This window comes from Heterodontus francisci, chromosome 7 (genome assembly GCF_036365525.1).
Source record: "Heterodontus francisci isolate sHetFra1 chromosome 7, sHetFra1.hap1, whole genome shotgun sequence".
NCBI lineage: Eukaryota > Metazoa > Chordata > Chondrichthyes > Heterodontiformes > Heterodontidae > Heterodontus > Heterodontus francisci.
In genome coordinates, this window is record NC_090377.1 from 4,126,071 (window position 1) to 4,142,813 (window position 16,743).

A 16,743-nucleotide genomic window follows, 5' to 3' on the forward strand; every position below is an offset into this window, starting at 1 on the left:
AGGGTATGGGGAGAGGGTGGGTAGGTTGGGATTGAGGGATATGGAGTGATGTCTCACAAGGTGAGTGGCTTGTTGGATCTGCTGTGTTTTTCCTGCTCCTGACACACTCTTTGCTCTGCTGTGCCTATCTACTTGGACATGTTTTTACACTCTACGCTAAGCATTGACCTGTGATTGTGGTTAGGTTTTGCAGGAGGTAGGCTGATTTTGCTTTCTAACGAGCCCTGTGAATTCGCATTGTGGCTCCTTCTCTGAGTCTTGCACCAAGATCATGAATGAGCAGGATGACGACGGATTGTCAGGTCAGGGTTTACACATCACGGCCTTGTTGATGCCCTTCAGCTCAGGGTCATACTTGGCTTTGGAAAAGCAATCCACCAGATGTTTATCACAGTTGCAAATCGCCCGGCCGCAAGTGTCCTTCGGATCGGCTGGTGAGAGAGTGAGGTCAGGTGTTAATGACCAACATCTGGAAAACACTTTTCCATCCTTTGTTACCTCAACTATTCCCTGTGCTCTCCTGGCCAGCCTCCAGCATTCTACCCTCCGTAAACTTCAGCTCATCGAAAACTCTGCTGCCTGTGTCTTAACTTGCAACCAGCTGGAGGATTGTGTCCATTTCTGGGCTCCACACTTTAGGAAGGATTTCAAAGCCTTCGAGAGGGTGCAGAGGAGATTTACCAGAAAGGTTCCAGGGATGAGGGACTTCAGTTAATGTGGAGAGACTGGAGATTCAGGAGTGGCTGGGATTGTTCTCCTTAGAGCAGAGAAGGTAAAAGGGAGATTTAATAGAAGTGTTCAAAATCATTGAATTTTGAAAGAGTAAATGAGGAGAAACAGTTTCCAATGGCTGGAGGGTCAGTAACCAGAGGACACAGATTTAAGGTGATCTCAAAAGAACCAGAGAGGGGGAGACGAGGAGAATGTTTTTTAACGCAGTGAGTTGTTGTGATCTGGAACGCGCTGCCTGAAAGGGCGGTGGAAGCAGATTCAATAGTAAATTAGTAATGCCTTACTGCGAGAAGCAACTGAGGCAGAGAAAGCAACATCATTTACAAGTGAATTGGGCAAGAATTTGAAAAGGCACAATATTAAAGTTCACAGAGAAAGGGCAGAGGTATAGCTTTAAAGTTAAGAGCTCCAGTTTGAGGACCTAGCACAGGCAGGATGGGCCGAAGGGCCTCCAACACTGCTGAAAACTCTCTTATTCAGACGCTAAGCCTTTGGGTAGTTGTAGGTCAGGGAGTGTGAGCCTATTTAGGGATAAGATATCCTGAGAACACCCTGTTCACCACACACGCAGCTCCCCACCTGCTGTCCTTCACTTACAACAACTGAGATAATGGCCTCGGTTACAACTCCAGGAGTACTGGGTCCAGTACGGGTACTCGTACCAGTGGCACTTTTCTTCCAACTTAATCTTCCCGTAACAAATATCGTGCTGCCAGCAACACCTAGGAGAAAGACAGATATCATTGGTCAATACAAGGAGAGCAAGGAATTGTCAGAGGGTCAGTACTGAGGGAGCGCTGTACTGTCGGAGGGTCAGTACTGAGTGAGTGCTGCACTGTCAGAGGGTCAGTACTGAGGGAGTGCTGCACTGTCGGAGGGGCAGTACTGAAGGAATGCTGGAGTGTCAGAGGGTCAGTACTGAGGGAGTGCTGCCCTGTTGGAGGGTCAGTACTGAGTGAGTGCTGCACTGTCAGAGGGTCAGTACTGAGGGAGTGCTGCACTGTCAGAGGGTCAGTACTGAGGGAGTGCTGCACTGTCGGAGGGTCAGTACTGAGGGAGTGCTGCACTGTCGGAGGGTCAGTACTGAGGGAGTGCTGCACTGTCAGAGGGTCAGTACTGAGGGAGCGCTGCACTGTCAGACTGTCAGAGCTGAGGAAGTGCTGCACTGTCGGAGGGTCAGTACTGAGGGAGTGCTGCACTGTCGGAGGGGCAGTACTGAAGGAATGCTGGAGTGTCAGAGGGTCAGTACTGAGGGAGTGCTGCCCTGTTGGAGGGTCAGGACTGAGGGAGTGCTGCACTGTCAGAGGGTCAGTACTGAGGGAGTGCTGCACTGTCAGAGGGTCAGTACTGAGGGAGTGCTGCACTGTCGGAGGGGCAGTACTGAAGGAATGCTGGAGTGTCAGAGGGTCAGTACTGAGGGAGTGCTGCCCTGTTGGAGGGTCAGGACTGAGGGAGTGCTGCACTGTCAGAGGGTCAGTACTGAGGGAGTGCTGCACTGTCAGAGGGTCAGTACTGAGGGAGTGCTGCACTGTCGGAGGGGCAGTACTGAAGGAATGCTGGAGTGTCAGAGGGTCAGTACTGAGGGAGTGCTGCCCTGTTGGAGGGTCAGGACTGAGGGAGTGCTGTACTGTCGGAGGGTCAGTACTGAGAGAGTGCTGCACTGTCAGACTGTCAGAGCTGAGGAAGTGCTGCACTGTCGGAGGGTCAGGACTGAGGGAGCGCTGCACTGTCGGAGGGTCAGGACTGAGGGAGCGCTGTACTGTCGGAGGGTCAGTACTGAGGGAGCGCTGCACTGTCGGAGGGTCAGTACTGAGGGAGTGCTGCACTGTCGGAGGGTCAGGACTGAGGGAGCGCTGTACTGTCGGAGGGTCAGGACTGAGGGAATGCTGGAGTGTCAGAGGGTGAGTACTGAGGGAGTGCTGCCCTGTCGGAGGGTCAGTACTGAAGGAATGCTGGAGTGTCAGAGGGTCAGTACTGAGGAGTGCGGCACTGTCAGAGGGTCAGTACTGAGGGAGTGCTGCACTGTCAGAGGGTCAGTACTGAGGGAGTGCTGCACTGTCAGAGGGTCAGTACTGAGGGAGTGCTGCACTGTCAGAGGGTCAGTACTGAGGGAGTGCTGCACTGTCAGAGGGTCAGTACTGAGGGAGTGCTGCACTGTCAGAGGGTCAGTACTGAGGGAGTGCTGCCCTGTCGGAGGGTCAGGACTGAGGGAGCGCTGTACTGTCGGAGGGTCAGTACTGAGTGATTGCTGCACTGTCGGAGGGGCAGTACTGAGGAAATGCTGCCCTGTCGGAGGCTCAGTACTGAGGGAGTGCTGCACTGTAAGAGGGTGAGTACTGAGGGAGTGCCGCACTGTCGGAGGGTCAGTACTGAGGGAGTGCCGCACTGTCGGAGGGTCAGTACTGAGGGAGTGCTGCACTGTCGGAGGGTCAGTACTGAGGTAGTGCTGCACTGTCAGAGGGTGAGTACTGAGGGAGAGCCGCACTGTCGGAGGGTCAGGACTGAGGGAGCGCTGCACTGTCGGAGGGTCAGGACTGAGGGAGCGCTGTACTGTCGGAGGGTCAGTACTGAGGGAGCGCTGCACTGTCGGAGGGTCAGTACTGAGGGAGTGCTGCACTGTCGGAGGGTCAGGACTGAGGGAGCGCTGTACTGTCGGAGGGTCAGTACTGAGGGAGTGCTGTACGATCAGAGGGTCAGGACTGAGGGAGGGCTGCACTATCAGAGGGTCAGTACTGAGGGAGTGCTGCACTGTCGGAGGGTCAGTACTGAGGGAGTGCTGTACTGTCGGGAGGTCAGTACTGAGTGAGTGCTGCACTGTCAGAGGGTCAGTACTGAGGGAGTGCTGCACTGTCGGAGGGGCAGTACTGAAGGAATGCTGGAGTGTCAGAGGGTCAGTACTGAGGGAGTGCTGCCCTGTTGGAGGGTCAGGACTGAGGGAGTGCTGTACTGTCGGAGGGTCAGTACTGAGAGAGTGCTGCACTGTCAGACTGTCAGAGCTGAGGAAGTGCTGCACTGTCGGGAGGTCAGTACTGAGGGAGTGCTGCACTGTCGGGAGGTCAGTACTGAGGGAGTGCTGCACTGTCGGGAGGTCAGTACTGAGGGAGTGCTGCACTGTCGGAGGGTCAGGACTGAGGGAGCGCTGTACTGTCGGAGGGTCAGGACTGAGGGAATGCTGGAGTGTCAGAGGGTGAGTACTGAGGGAGTGCTGCCCTGTCGGAGGGTCAGGACTGAGGGAGCGCTGTACTGTCGGAGGGTCAGGACTGAGGGAATGCTGGAGTGTCAGAGGGTGAGTACTGAGGGAGTGCTGCCCTGTCGGAGGGTCAGTACTGAAGGAATGCTGGAGTGTCAGAGGGTCAGTACTGAGGAGTGCGGCACTGTCAGAGGGTCAGTACTGAGCGAGCGCTGCACTGTCAGAGGGTCAGTACTGAGGGAGTGCTGCACTGTCAGAGGGTCAGTACTGAGGGAGTGCTGCACTGTCAGAGGGTCAGTACTGAGGGAGTGCTGCACTGTCAGAGGGTCAGTACTGAGGGAGTGCTGCCCTGTCGGAGGGTCAGGACTGAGGGAGCGCTGTACTGTCGGAGGGTCAGTACTGAGTGATTGCTGCACTGTCGGAGGGGCAGTACTGAGGAAATGCTGCCCTGTCAGAGGCTCAGTACTGAGGGAGTGCTGCACTGTAAGAGGGTGAGTACTGAGGGAGTGCCGCACTGTCGGAGGGTCAGTACTGAGGGAGTGCCGCACTGTCGGAGGGTCAGTACTGAGGGAGTGCTGCACTGTCGGAGGGTCAGTACTGAGGTAGTGCTGCACTGTCAGAGGGTGAGTACTGAGGGAGAGCCGCACTGTCGGAGGGTCAGTACTGAGGGAGTGCTGCACTGTCAGAGGGTGAGTACTGAGGGAGTGCTGCACTGTCGGAGGGTCAGTACTCAGGGAGTGCTGCACTGTCGGAGGGTCAGTACTGAGGGAGTGCTGCACTGTCAGAGGGTGAGTACTGAGGGAGTGCTGCACTGTCGGAGGGTCAGTACTCAGGGAGTGCTGCACTGTCGGAGGGTCAGTACTGAGGGAGTGCTGCACTGTCGGAGGGTCAGTACTGAGGGAGTGCTGCACTGTCGGAGGGTGAGTACTGAGGGAGTGCCGCACTGTCGGAGGGTCAGTTCTCAGGGAGTGCTGCACTGTCAGAGGGTGAGTACTGAGGGAGTGCCGCACTGTCGGAGTCTTTTAGTTTTGAGAATAAACCACAATCCTGTCCTCTCAGGAGCAAAGAAAAGATCCCACAGCTCTATTTTGATGAAGAGCTGGGGAGTTCTCCCCAGTGTCCAGGTCAATATTTATCCCTCAACTAACATCACAAAAACAGATTATCTGATCATTATCACTTTGCTGTTTGTGGGATCATGCTGTGCACAGATAGTTTTCTAATAGTTTGAAAAGAACTTCAATGGTGGTGAATCAACCTTTGAAAACCAAAAATCAGAGTTCTCAAAGAAGGCGCATAACTGTGTTCATACTGCCCCTGTCAGGACAAACATTAAACTGCAGGGCTGTCAATATATTCAGTTACATGGCAGGGTACCAGGGGAAAGGCCCAGTCCCACAGGGCAGACACCAGGGGAAGGGCTCAGTCCCACAGGGCAGACACCAGGGGAAAGGCCCAGTCCCACAGGGCAGACACCAGGGGAAGGGCCCAGTCCCACAGGGCAGGGCACCAGGGGAAGGGCCCGGTCCCACAGGGCAGACACCAGGGGAAGGGCCCAGTCCCACAGGGCAGGGGATGAGGGGAAGGGCCCAGTCCCACAGGGCAGACACCAGGGGAAGGGCCCAGTCCCACAGGGCAGGGGATGAGGGGAAGGGCCCAGTCCCACAGGGCAGACACCAGGGGAAGGTCCCAGTCCCACAGGGCAGACACCAGGGGAAGGGTCCAGTCCCACAGGGCAGACACCAGGGGAAGGGTCCAGTCCCACAGGGCAGGGGATAAGGGGAAGGGCCCAGTCCCACAGGGCAGACACCAGGGGAAGGTCCCAGTCCCACAGGGCAGACACCAGGGGAAGGGTCCAGTCCCACAGGGCAGGGGATGAGGGGAAGGGCCCAGTCCCACAGGGCAGACACCAGGGGAAGGTCCCAGTCCCACAGGGCAGACACCAGGGGAAGGGTCCAGTCCCACAGGGCAGGGGATGAGGGGAAGGGCCCAGTCCCACAGGGCAGACACCAGGGGAAGGTCCCAGTCCCACAGGGCAGACACCAGGGGAAGGGCCCAGTCCCACAGGGCAGGGGATGAGGGGAAGGGCCCAGTCCCACAGGGCAGACACCAGGGGAAGGTCCCAGTCCCACAGGGCAGACACCAGGGGAAGGGTCCAGTCCCACAGGGCAGACACCAGGGGAAGGGCCCGGTCCCACAGGGCAGACACCAGGGGAAGGGTCCAGTCCCACAGGGCAGACACCAGGGGAAGGGTCCAGTCCCACAGGGCAGGGGATAAGGGGAAGGGCCCAGTCCCACAGGGCAGACACCAGGGGAAGGGTCCAGTCCCACAGGGCAGACTCCAGGGTAAGGGCCCAGTCCCACAGGGCAGACACCAAGGGAAGGGTCCAGTCCCACAGGGCAGACACCAGGGGAAGGGCCCAGTCCCACAGGGCAGACACCAGGGGAAGGGCCCAGTCCCACAGGGCAGACACCAGGGGAAGGGTCCAGTCCCACAGGGCAGACACCAGGGGAAGGGCCCAGTCCCACAGGGCAGACACCAGGGGAAGGGTCCAGTCCCACAGGGCAGACACCAGGGGAAGGGCCCAGTCCCACAGGGCAGACACCAGGGGAAGGGTCCAGTCCCACAGGGCAGACACCAGGGGAAGGGCCCGGTCCCACAGGGCAGACACCAGGGGAAGGGCCCGGTCCCACAGGGCAGACACCAGGGGAAGGGTCCAGTCCCACAGGGCAGACACCAGGGGAAAGGCCCAGTCCCACAGGGCAGACACCAGGGGAAGGGTCCAGTCCCACAGGGCAGACACCAGGGGAAGGGCCCAGTCCCACAGGGCAGGGGACGAGGGGAAGGGCCCAGTCCCACAGGGCAGACACCAGGAGAAGGGTCCAGTCCCACAGGGCAGGTCAGCAGGGGAAGGGTCCAGTCCCACAGGGCAGGGGACGAGGTGAAGGGCCCAGTCCCACAGGGCAGACAACAGGGGAAAGGCCCAGTCCCACAGGGCAGACACCAGGGGAAGGGCCCAGTCCCACAGGGCAGGGGACCAGGTGAAGGGCCCAGTCCCACAGGGCAGACAACAGGGGAAAGGCCCAGTCCCACAGGGCAGACACCAGGGGAAGGGCCCAGTCCCACAGGGCAGGGGACCAGGGGAAGGGCCCAGTCCCACAGGGCAGACAATAGGGGAAGGGTCTAGTCCCACAGGGCAGGACATCAGGGGAAGGGCCCAGTCCCACAGGGCAGACACCAGGGGAAGGGCTCAGTCCCACAGGGCAGGACATCAGGGGAAGGGCCCAGTCTCACAGGGCAAGGCACCAGAGGAAGGGCCCAGTCCCACAGGGCAAGGCACCATGGGAAGGGCCCAGTCCCACAGGGCAGGGGACGAGGGGAAGGGCCCAGTCCCACAGGGCAGACACCAGGGGAAGGGTCTAGTCCCACAGGGCAGACACCAGGGGAAGGGCCCAGTCCCACAGGGCAGGGGACGAGGTGAAGGGCCCAGTCCCACAGGGCAGACAACAGGGGAAAGGCCCAGTCCCACAGGGCAGACACCAGGGGAAGGGCCCAGTCCCACAGGGCAGGGGACCAGGGGAAGGGCCCAGTCCCACAGGGCAGACAATAGGGGAAGGGTCTAGTCCCACAGGGCAGGACATCAGGGGAAGGGCCCAGTCCCACAGGGCAGACACCAGGGGAAGGGCTCAGTCCCACAGGGCAGGACATCAGGGGAAGGGCCCAGTCTCACAGGGCAAGGCACCAGAGGAAGGGCCCAGTCCCACAGGGCAAGGCACCATGGGAAGGGCCCAGTCCCACAGGGCAGGGGACGAGGGGAAGGGCCCAGTCCCACAGGGCAGACACCAGGGGAAGGGTCTAGTCCCACAGGGCAGACACCAGGGGAAGGGCCCAGTCCCACAGGGCAGGGGACGAGGGGAAGGGCCCAGTCCCACAGGGCAGACACCAGGGGAAGGGCCCAGTCCCACAGGGCAGGGGACGAGGGGAAGGGCCCAGTCCCACAGGGAAGACACCAGGGGAAGGGCCCAGTCCCACAGGGCAGGGGACGAGGGGAAGGGCCCAGTCCCACAGGGCAGACACCAGGGGAAAGGCCCAGTCCCACATGGCAGACACCAGGGGAAGGGCGCAATCACACAGGGCAGGGGATGAGGGGAAGGGCCCAGTCCCACAGGGAAGACACCAGGGGAAGGGCCCAGTCCCACAGGGCAGACACCATGGGAAGGGCCCAGTCCCACAGGGCAGGGCACAAGGGGAAGGGCCCAGTCCCACAGGGCAGGGCACAAGGGGAAGGGCCCAGTCCCACAGGGCAGACACCAGGGGAAGGGCCCAGTCCCACAGGGCAGACACCAGGGGAAGGGCACAGCCCCACAGGGCAGACACCAGGGGAAGGGCCCAGTCCCACAGGGCAGACACCAGGGGAAGGGCCCAGTCCCACAGGGCAGACACCAGGGGAAGGGTCCAGTCCCACAGGGCAGGGCACCAGGGGAAGGGTCCAGTCCCACAGGGCAGACATCAGGGGAAGGGCCCAGTCCCACAGGGCAGACACCAGGGAAGGGCACAGTCCCACAGGGCAGGCACCAGGGGAAAGGCCCAGTCCCACAGGGCAGACACCAGGGGAAGGGCCCGGTCCCAGAGGGCAGGGGACGAGGGGAAGGGCCCAGTCCCACAGGGCAGACAACATGGGAAGGGCCCAGTCCCACAGGGCAGGGGACGAGGGGAAGGGCTCACTCTCTCTCTCCACGCTCACTCTCTCTCTCCACGCTCACTCTCTCTCTCATTCACACACTTATTCTCTCTCTCACACTCACTCTCTCTCTCACACTCACTCTCTCACACTCACTCTTTCTCTCACACTCTCTCTAATTCACACACTAACTCTCTCTTTCTCATGCTCACTCTCTCTCACACTCACTCGCTCTCTCATGCTCACTCTCTCTCTCACACGCACGCTCTCTCACACTCGCTCTCTCACGCTCACTCACACTCTCACTCACTCTCACTCTCACTCACACACTTACTCTCTCTCTCACGCTCACTCTCTCGCTCACTCTCACTCTCCCTCTCACTCACAGGCTCACTCTGTCTCTCACGCTCACTCTGTCTCTCACGCTCACTCTGTCTCTCATGTTCACTCTGTCTCTATCACACTCACTCTCTCTCTCCACACTCACTCTCTCTCTCTCACGCTCACTCTCTCTCTCTCACGCTCACTCTCTCAAGCTCAATCTCTCTCTCACGCTCACTCTCTAAAACTCACTCTCTCTCTCTCTCACGCTCACTCTCTCTCTCACACTCTCTCTCTCAAGCTCAATCTCTCTCTCACGCTTACTCTGTCTCTCACATTCACTCTCTCTCTATCACGCTCACTCTCTATCTCACGCTCATTCTCAAAAGCTCACTCTCTCATGCTCACTGTCTCTATCACGCTCACTCTCTCTATCTCGCTCACTCTGTCTCTCACATTCACTCACTCTCTCACACTCACTCTCTCTCTCACATGCTCACTCTCTAAAACACACTCTCTCACACTCACTCGCTCTCTCATGCTCACTCGCTCTCTCATAAGCACACTCTCTCACACTCACTCTCTCTCTCACGCTCACTGTCTCTCTCACGCACACTCTCTCACACTCTCTCACTCTCACTCTCTCTCAAACACTCACTCTCTCACTCACGCTCACTCTCACTCTCTCTCACACTCAAGCTCACTCTCTCGCGCTCACTCTCTCGCGCTCACTCTCTCGCGCTCACTCTCTCGCGCTCACTCTCCCTCTCACTCACACACTTACTCTCTCTCACGCTCACTCTCACTCTCTCTCTCTCACTCTCACTCTCTCTCTCTCACTCTCACTCTCTCTCTCTCACTCTCTCTCTCCACACTCACTCTCTCTCTCCACACTCACTCTCTCTCTCCACACTCACTCTCTCTCTCCACTCTCCCTCTCTCCCTCACTCTATCCCTCACTCTCTCCCTCACTCTCTCCCTCACTCTCTCCCTCACTCTCTCCCTCACTCTCACGCTCACTCTCACGCTCACTCTCTAAAACTCACTCTCTAAAACTAACTCTCTCACACTCCCACTCTCTCACGCTCCCACTCTCTCTCACGCTCACTCTCTCACTCACGCTCACTCTCTCACTCACGCTCACTCTCTCACTCACGCTCACTCTCTCTCTCCACACTCACTCTCTCTCTCCACACTCACTCTCTCTCTCCACACTCACTCTCTCTCACGCTCACTCTCTCCCTCACTCTCACTCTCTCTCACGCTCACTCTCTAAAACTCACTCTCTCACACTCCCACTCTCTCTCACACTCAATCTCTCTCTCACACTCAATCTCTCTCTCACACTCAATCTCTCTCTCACACACTCACTCTCTCACACTCACTCTCTCACACTCACTCTCTCACACTCACTCTCTCACACTCACTCTCCCTCTCACTCACACGATCACTCTCTCTCTCACGCTCACTCTCTAAAAGTCACTCTCTCACATTCACTCGCTCTCTCACGCTCACTCGCTCTCAGGTTCACTCTCTCTCTCATTCACACACTCACTCTCACTCTCACTCTCTCACACTCACTCACTCTCTCACGCCCACTCGTTCTCTTAGGCTCACTCTCTCTCTCACACGCACACTCTTTCACACTCACTCTCTCTCTTGCTCCCTCTCACTCTCTCTCTCTCGCTCACTCTCTCTCTTGCTCCCTCTCACTCTCACTCTTGCTCCCTCTCACTCTCACACTCACTCTCTCTCTCACACTCACTCTCTCTCTCACACTCACTCTCATACACACACTAACTCTCTCTTTCTCATGCTCACTCTCTCTCACACTCACTCGCTCTCTCATGCTCACTCGCTCTCTCAGGCTCACTCGCTCTCTCACACGCACACTCTCTCACGCTCGCTCTCTCACGCTCACTCTCTTACGCTCACTCTCACTCACTCTCACTCTTGCTCACTCTCACTCACACACTTACTCTCTCTCTCACGCTCACTCTCTCGCTCACTCTCACTCTCCCTCTCACTCACACACTCACTCTCTCTCTATCACGCTCACTCTCTCTCTCCACACTCACTCTCTCTCTCCACACTCACTCTCTCTCTCCACACTCACTCTCTCTCACACACGCTCATTCTCTCTCTCACACGCTCACTCTCTCGCACACGCTCACTCTGTTGCACACGCTCAATCTCTCTCTCCCTTACACTCTCTCTCTCCCTTACACTCACTCTTTCTCCCTCTCTCACACACTCACTCTTTCTCCCTCTCTCACACACTCACTCTTTCTCCCTCTCTCACACACTCACTCTCTCTCAAACACGCTCACTCTCTCTCACACACTCACTCTCTCTCTCTCACACACTCTCTCTCTCTCTATCTCACACTTTCGCTCTCTCTTGCACGCTCACTCTCTCACTCTCTCTATCTCACACTTTCACTCTCTCTCACACGCTCACTCTCTCTCTCTCTCACACTCACTCTCTCACATGCTCACTCTCTCACACACTCTCTCTCTCTCACACACTCTCTCTCTCTCTCACACACTCTCTCTCTATCTCTCTATCTCACACTTTCACTCTCTCTCACACTCTCTCTCTCACACTCACTCTCTCTCTCACACTCACTCTCTAAAACTCACTCTCTCACACTCCCACTCTCTCTCACACTCAATCTCTCTCTCACGCTCAATCTCTCTCTCACGCTCAATCTCTCTCTCACGCTCACTCTCTCTCACACTCACTCTCTCTCTCTCTCTCACTCTCTCTCTCTCTCACTCTCTCTCTCGCTCACTCTCACTCTTGCTCACTCTCACTCTCACTCACACGCTCACTCTCTCTCTCACGCTCACTCTCTCTCTCACGCTCACTCTCTCACACTCACTCTCTCACACTCACTCTCTCTCACCACGCTCACTCTCTCTCTCACGCTCACCTTCTAAAACTCACTCTCTCACACTCACTCTCTCACACACTCTCCCTCTCACTCACACGATCACTCTCTCTCTCACGCTCACTCTCTAAAAGTCACTCTCTCACATTCACTCACTCTCTCACGCTCACTCGCTCTCTCAGGTTCACTCTCTCTCTCTCACGCCCACTCTCTCTCACACTCACTCTCTCTCACTCTCCCACTCTCTCACACTCACTCTCTCTCTCATTCACACACTCACTCACTCTCACTCTCTCACACTCACTCACTCTCTCACGCCCACTCGTTCTCTCAGGCTCACTCTCTCTCTCACACTCACTCTCTCTCTCTCGCTCACTCTCTCTCTCTCACTCACTCTCTCTCACACTCACTCTCTCTCTCTCTCTCACTCTCTCTCTCTCTCACTCTCTCTCTCGCTCACTCTCACTCTTGCTCACTCTCACTCTCACTCACACGCTCACTCTCTCTCTCACGCTCACTCTCTCTCTCACGCTCACTCTCTCACACTCACTCTCTCACACTCACTCTCTCACACTCACTCTCTCACACTCACTCTCTCTCACCACGCTCACTCTCTCTCTCACGCTCACCTTCTAAAACTCACTCTCTCACACTCACTCTCTGTCTCCACGCTCACTCTCTCTCTCTCATGCTCACTCTCTCTCACGCTCACTCTCTAAAGCTCACTCTCTCACACTCACTCCCTCTCTCACGCTCACTCTCTCTCACACTCACACTCACTCTCTCACACTCACACTCACTCTCTCACACTCACACTCACTCTCTCTCTCACACTCACTCTCTTACTTGCTCACTCTCTCTCAGGCTCACACCCTCTCACACGTTCACTCTCTAAAACTCACTCTCTCACACTCACGCTCCCTCTCACGCTCACTCTCTCTCTCTCACACTCACTCCCTCTCTCTCACACTCACTCCCTCTCTCACATGCTCACTCTCTCTCTCACATGCTCACTCTCTCATATGCTCACTCTTTCTCTCACGCTCACTCTCACTCTCACGCTCACTCTCTCACACGCTCACTCTCTCACACGCTCACTCTCTCACACGCTCACTCTCTCTCTCACGCTCACTCTCTCTCACACGCTCACTCTCTCTCTGTCTCACGCTCACTCTCTCACATGCTCACTCTCTCACATGCACAGTGGCGCAGTGGTTAGCACCGCAGCCTCACAGCTCCAGGGACCCGGGTTCGATTCCGGGGACTGCCTGTGTGGAGTTTGCAAGTTCTCCCTGTGTCTGCGTGGGTTTTCTCCGGGTGCTCCGGTTTCCTCCCACAAGCCAAAAGACTTGCAGGTTGGTAGGTAAATTGGCCATTATAAATTGTCACTAGTATAGGTAGGTGGTAGGGAAATATAGGGACAGGTGGGGATGTTTGGTAGGAATATGGGATTAGTGTAGGATTAGTATAAATGGGTGGTTGATGTTCGGCACAGACTCGGTGGGCCGAAGGGCCTGTTTCAGTGCTGTATCTCTAATCTAATCTAATCTAATATGCTCTCTCTGTCTCTCACGCTCACTCTCTCACACACTCACTCTCTCTCTCACGCTCACTCTCTCACACGCTCACTCTCTCTTGCATGCTCACTCTCTCTCTCACACGCTCACTCTCTCACATGCTCACTCTCTCACATGCTCACTCTCTCTCTCACGCTCACTCTCTCTCACACACTCACTCTCTCTCTCTCACGCTCACTCTCTCTCTCTCACGCTCACTCTCTCACATGCTCACTCTCTCTCTCTCTCTCTTTCACGCTCTCTCTCTCTCACGCTCACTCTCACACACACTCACTCTCTCTGTCACACGCCCGCTCACTTTCTCTCACGCTCACTCTCTCTCATGCTCACTCTCTCTCACGCTCACACTCTCTCACTCACGCTCACTCTCTCTCTCTCACACGCTCACTCTCACAAACGCTCTCTCTCACACACACTCTCTCTCACACACGCTCTCTCTCACACACACTAAGTCTCTCTCACACGCTCACTCTCTCACACTCACTCTCTCTCTCTTACGCTCACTCTCTTTCTCACACGCTCACTCTCACACGCTCACTCTCTCTCACACACTCACTCTCTCTCACGTTCACTCTCTCTCTCTCAGGCTCCCTCCCTCTGACACACTCACTCTCTCTCTCTTTCACACTCACTCTCACACACACAGTCTCTCTCACACACTCACTGTCACTCACACACTCACTCTCTCTCACACACACTCATTCTCTCTCGCACACGCTCACTCTCTCGCACACGCTCACTCTCTCGCACACGCTCACTCTCTCTCTCCCTTACACTCTCTCTCTCCCTTATACTCTCTCTCTCCCTTATACTCTCTCTCTCACACACTCACTCTTTCTCCCTCTCTCACACACTCACTCTTTCTCCCTCTCTCACACACTCACTCTTTCTCCCTCTCTCACACACTCACTCTCTCTCACACACACTCACTCTCTCTCACACACACTCACTCTCTCTCACACACTCACTCTCTCTCTCTCTATCTCACACTTTCACTCTCTCTTGCACGCTCACTCTCTCTCTCTCTCTCTCTCACACTCTCTCTCTCTCTATCTCACACTTTCACTCTCTCTATCTCACACTTTCACTCTCTCTCTCGCTCACTCTCTCCCTCACTCTCACTCTCACTCTCTCCCTCACTCTCTCCCTCACTCTCACTCTCTAAAACTCACTCTCTCACACTCCCACTCTCTCTCACTCTCTCCCTCACTCTCACTCTCTAAAACTCACTCTCTCACACTCCCACTCTCTCTCACACTCAATCTCTCTCTCACGCTCACTCTCTCTCTCACGCTCACTCTCTCTCTCACGCTCACTCTCTCTCACGCTCACTCTCTCACACACTCTCCCTCTCACTCACACGATCACTCTCCCTCTCACGCTCACTCTCTAAAAGTCACTCTCTCACATTCACTCGCTCTCTCACGCTCACTCGCTCTCTCAGGTTCACTCTCTCTCTCTCACGCCCACTCTCTCTCACACTCACTCTCTCACACTCACTCTCTCACACTCACTCACTCTCTCACACTCACTCACTCTCTCACACTCACTCTCTCTCTCATTCACACACTCACTCTCACTCTGACTCTCTCACACTCACTCACTCTCTCACGCCCACTCGTTCTCTCAGGCTCACTCTCTCTCTCACACGCACACTCTTTCACACTCACTCTCTCTCTCACGCTCACTCTCTCTCTCTCGCTTACTCTCTCTCTCTCTCGCTCACTCTCACTCTTGCTCACTCTCCCTCTCACTCACACACTCACTCTCTCTCATGCTCACTCTCTCACGCTCACTCTCTCACGCTCACTCTCTTTCTCACACTCACTCTCTAAAACTCACTCTCTCACACTCACTCTCTCTCACCACGCTCACTCTCTCTCTCACGCTCACCTTCTAAAACTCACTCTCTCACACTCACTCTCTGTCTCCACGCTCACTCTCGCTCTCTCATGCTCACTCTCTCTCTCACGCTCACTCTCTAAAACTCACTCTCTCACACTCACTCTCTCTCTCACACTCACTCTCACTCACACACTCACTCTCTCTCACGCTCACTCTCTCACGCTCACTCTCTCACGCTCACTCTCTCACGCTCACACTCACTCTATCTCTCACTTGCTCACTCTCTCACTTGCTCACTCTCTCTCAGGCTCACACCCTCTCACACGTTCACTCTCTAAAACTCACTCTCTCACGCTCACTCTCTCACACGCTCACTCTCTCTCTCTCTCACGCTCACTCTCTCACATGCTCACTCTCTCACATGCACAGTGGCGCAGTGGTTAGCACCGCAGCCTCACAGCTCCAGGGACCCGGGTTCGATTCCGGGTACTGCCTGTGTGGAGTTTGCAAGTTCTCCCTGTGTCTGCGTGGGTTTTCTCCGGGTGCTCCGGTTTCCTCCCATAAGCCAAAAGACTTGCAGGTTGGTAGGTAAATTGGCCATTATAAATTGTCACTAGTATAGGTAGGTGGTAGGGAAATATAGGGACAGGTGGGGATGTTTGGTAGGAATATGGGATTAGTGTAGGATTAGTATAAATGGGTGGTTGATGTTCGGCACAGACTCGGTGGGCCGAAGGGCCTGTTTCAGTGCTGTATCTCTAATCTAATCTAATCTAATATGCTCTCTCTGTCTCTCACGCTCACTCTCTCTCACGCTCACTCTCTCACACGCTCACTCTCTCTCACACGCTCACTCTCTCTCACACGCTCACTCTCTCTCTCTCACACGCTCACTCTCTCACATGCTGACTCTCTCTCTCACGCTCACTCTCTCTCACACACTCACTCTCTCTCTCTCACGCTCACTCTCTCTCTCTCACGCTCACTCTCTCTCTCTCACATGCTCACTCTCTCTCTCTCTCTCTCTCTCTCTTTCACGCTCTCTCTCTCTCACGCTCACTCTCTCTCACGCTCACTCTCACACACACTCACTCTCTCTGTCACACGCCCGCTCTCTCTCTCATGCTCACTTTCTCTCACGCTCACTCTCTCTCACGCTCACTCTCTCTCACGCTCTCTCACTCACGCTCACTCTCTCTCTCTCACACGCTCACTCTCACAAACGCTCTCTCTCACAAACGCTCTCTCTCACACACGCTCTCTCTCACACACACTAAGTCTCTCTCTCACAGGCTCACTCTCTCTCACACGCTCACTCTCTCACACTCACTCTCTCTCTCTTACGCTCACTCTCTCTCTCACACGCTCACTCTCACACGCTCACTCTCTCTCACACACTCACTCTCTCTCACGTTCACTCTCTCTCTCTCAGGCTCCCTGCCTCTGACACACTCACTCTCTCTCTCTTTCACACTCACTCTCACACACACACACTCTCTCTCA

At 55.9% G+C, this 16,743-nt stretch overlaps 1 protein-coding gene across 1 annotated transcript in view; it reads right to left on the bottom strand.

Annotated features, from left to right (window-relative positions):
• Window positions 1-303: 303 nt before the first annotated feature.
• Window positions 304-16,743, bottom strand: part of LOC137371801 (acidic phospholipase A2 HTe-like) — a 69,779-nt gene continuing 53,339 nt past the window's right edge. Inside the window, exons 3-4 of the mRNA XM_068034682.1 lie at window positions 1,330-1,454; window positions 304-431 (exon numbers count right to left, since the gene is read on the bottom strand). Coding sequence (XP_067890783.1) covers window positions 304-431; window positions 1,330-1,454 — 253 coding nt within the window. The remainder of the gene's footprint in view (window positions 432-1,329; window positions 1,455-16,743) is intronic.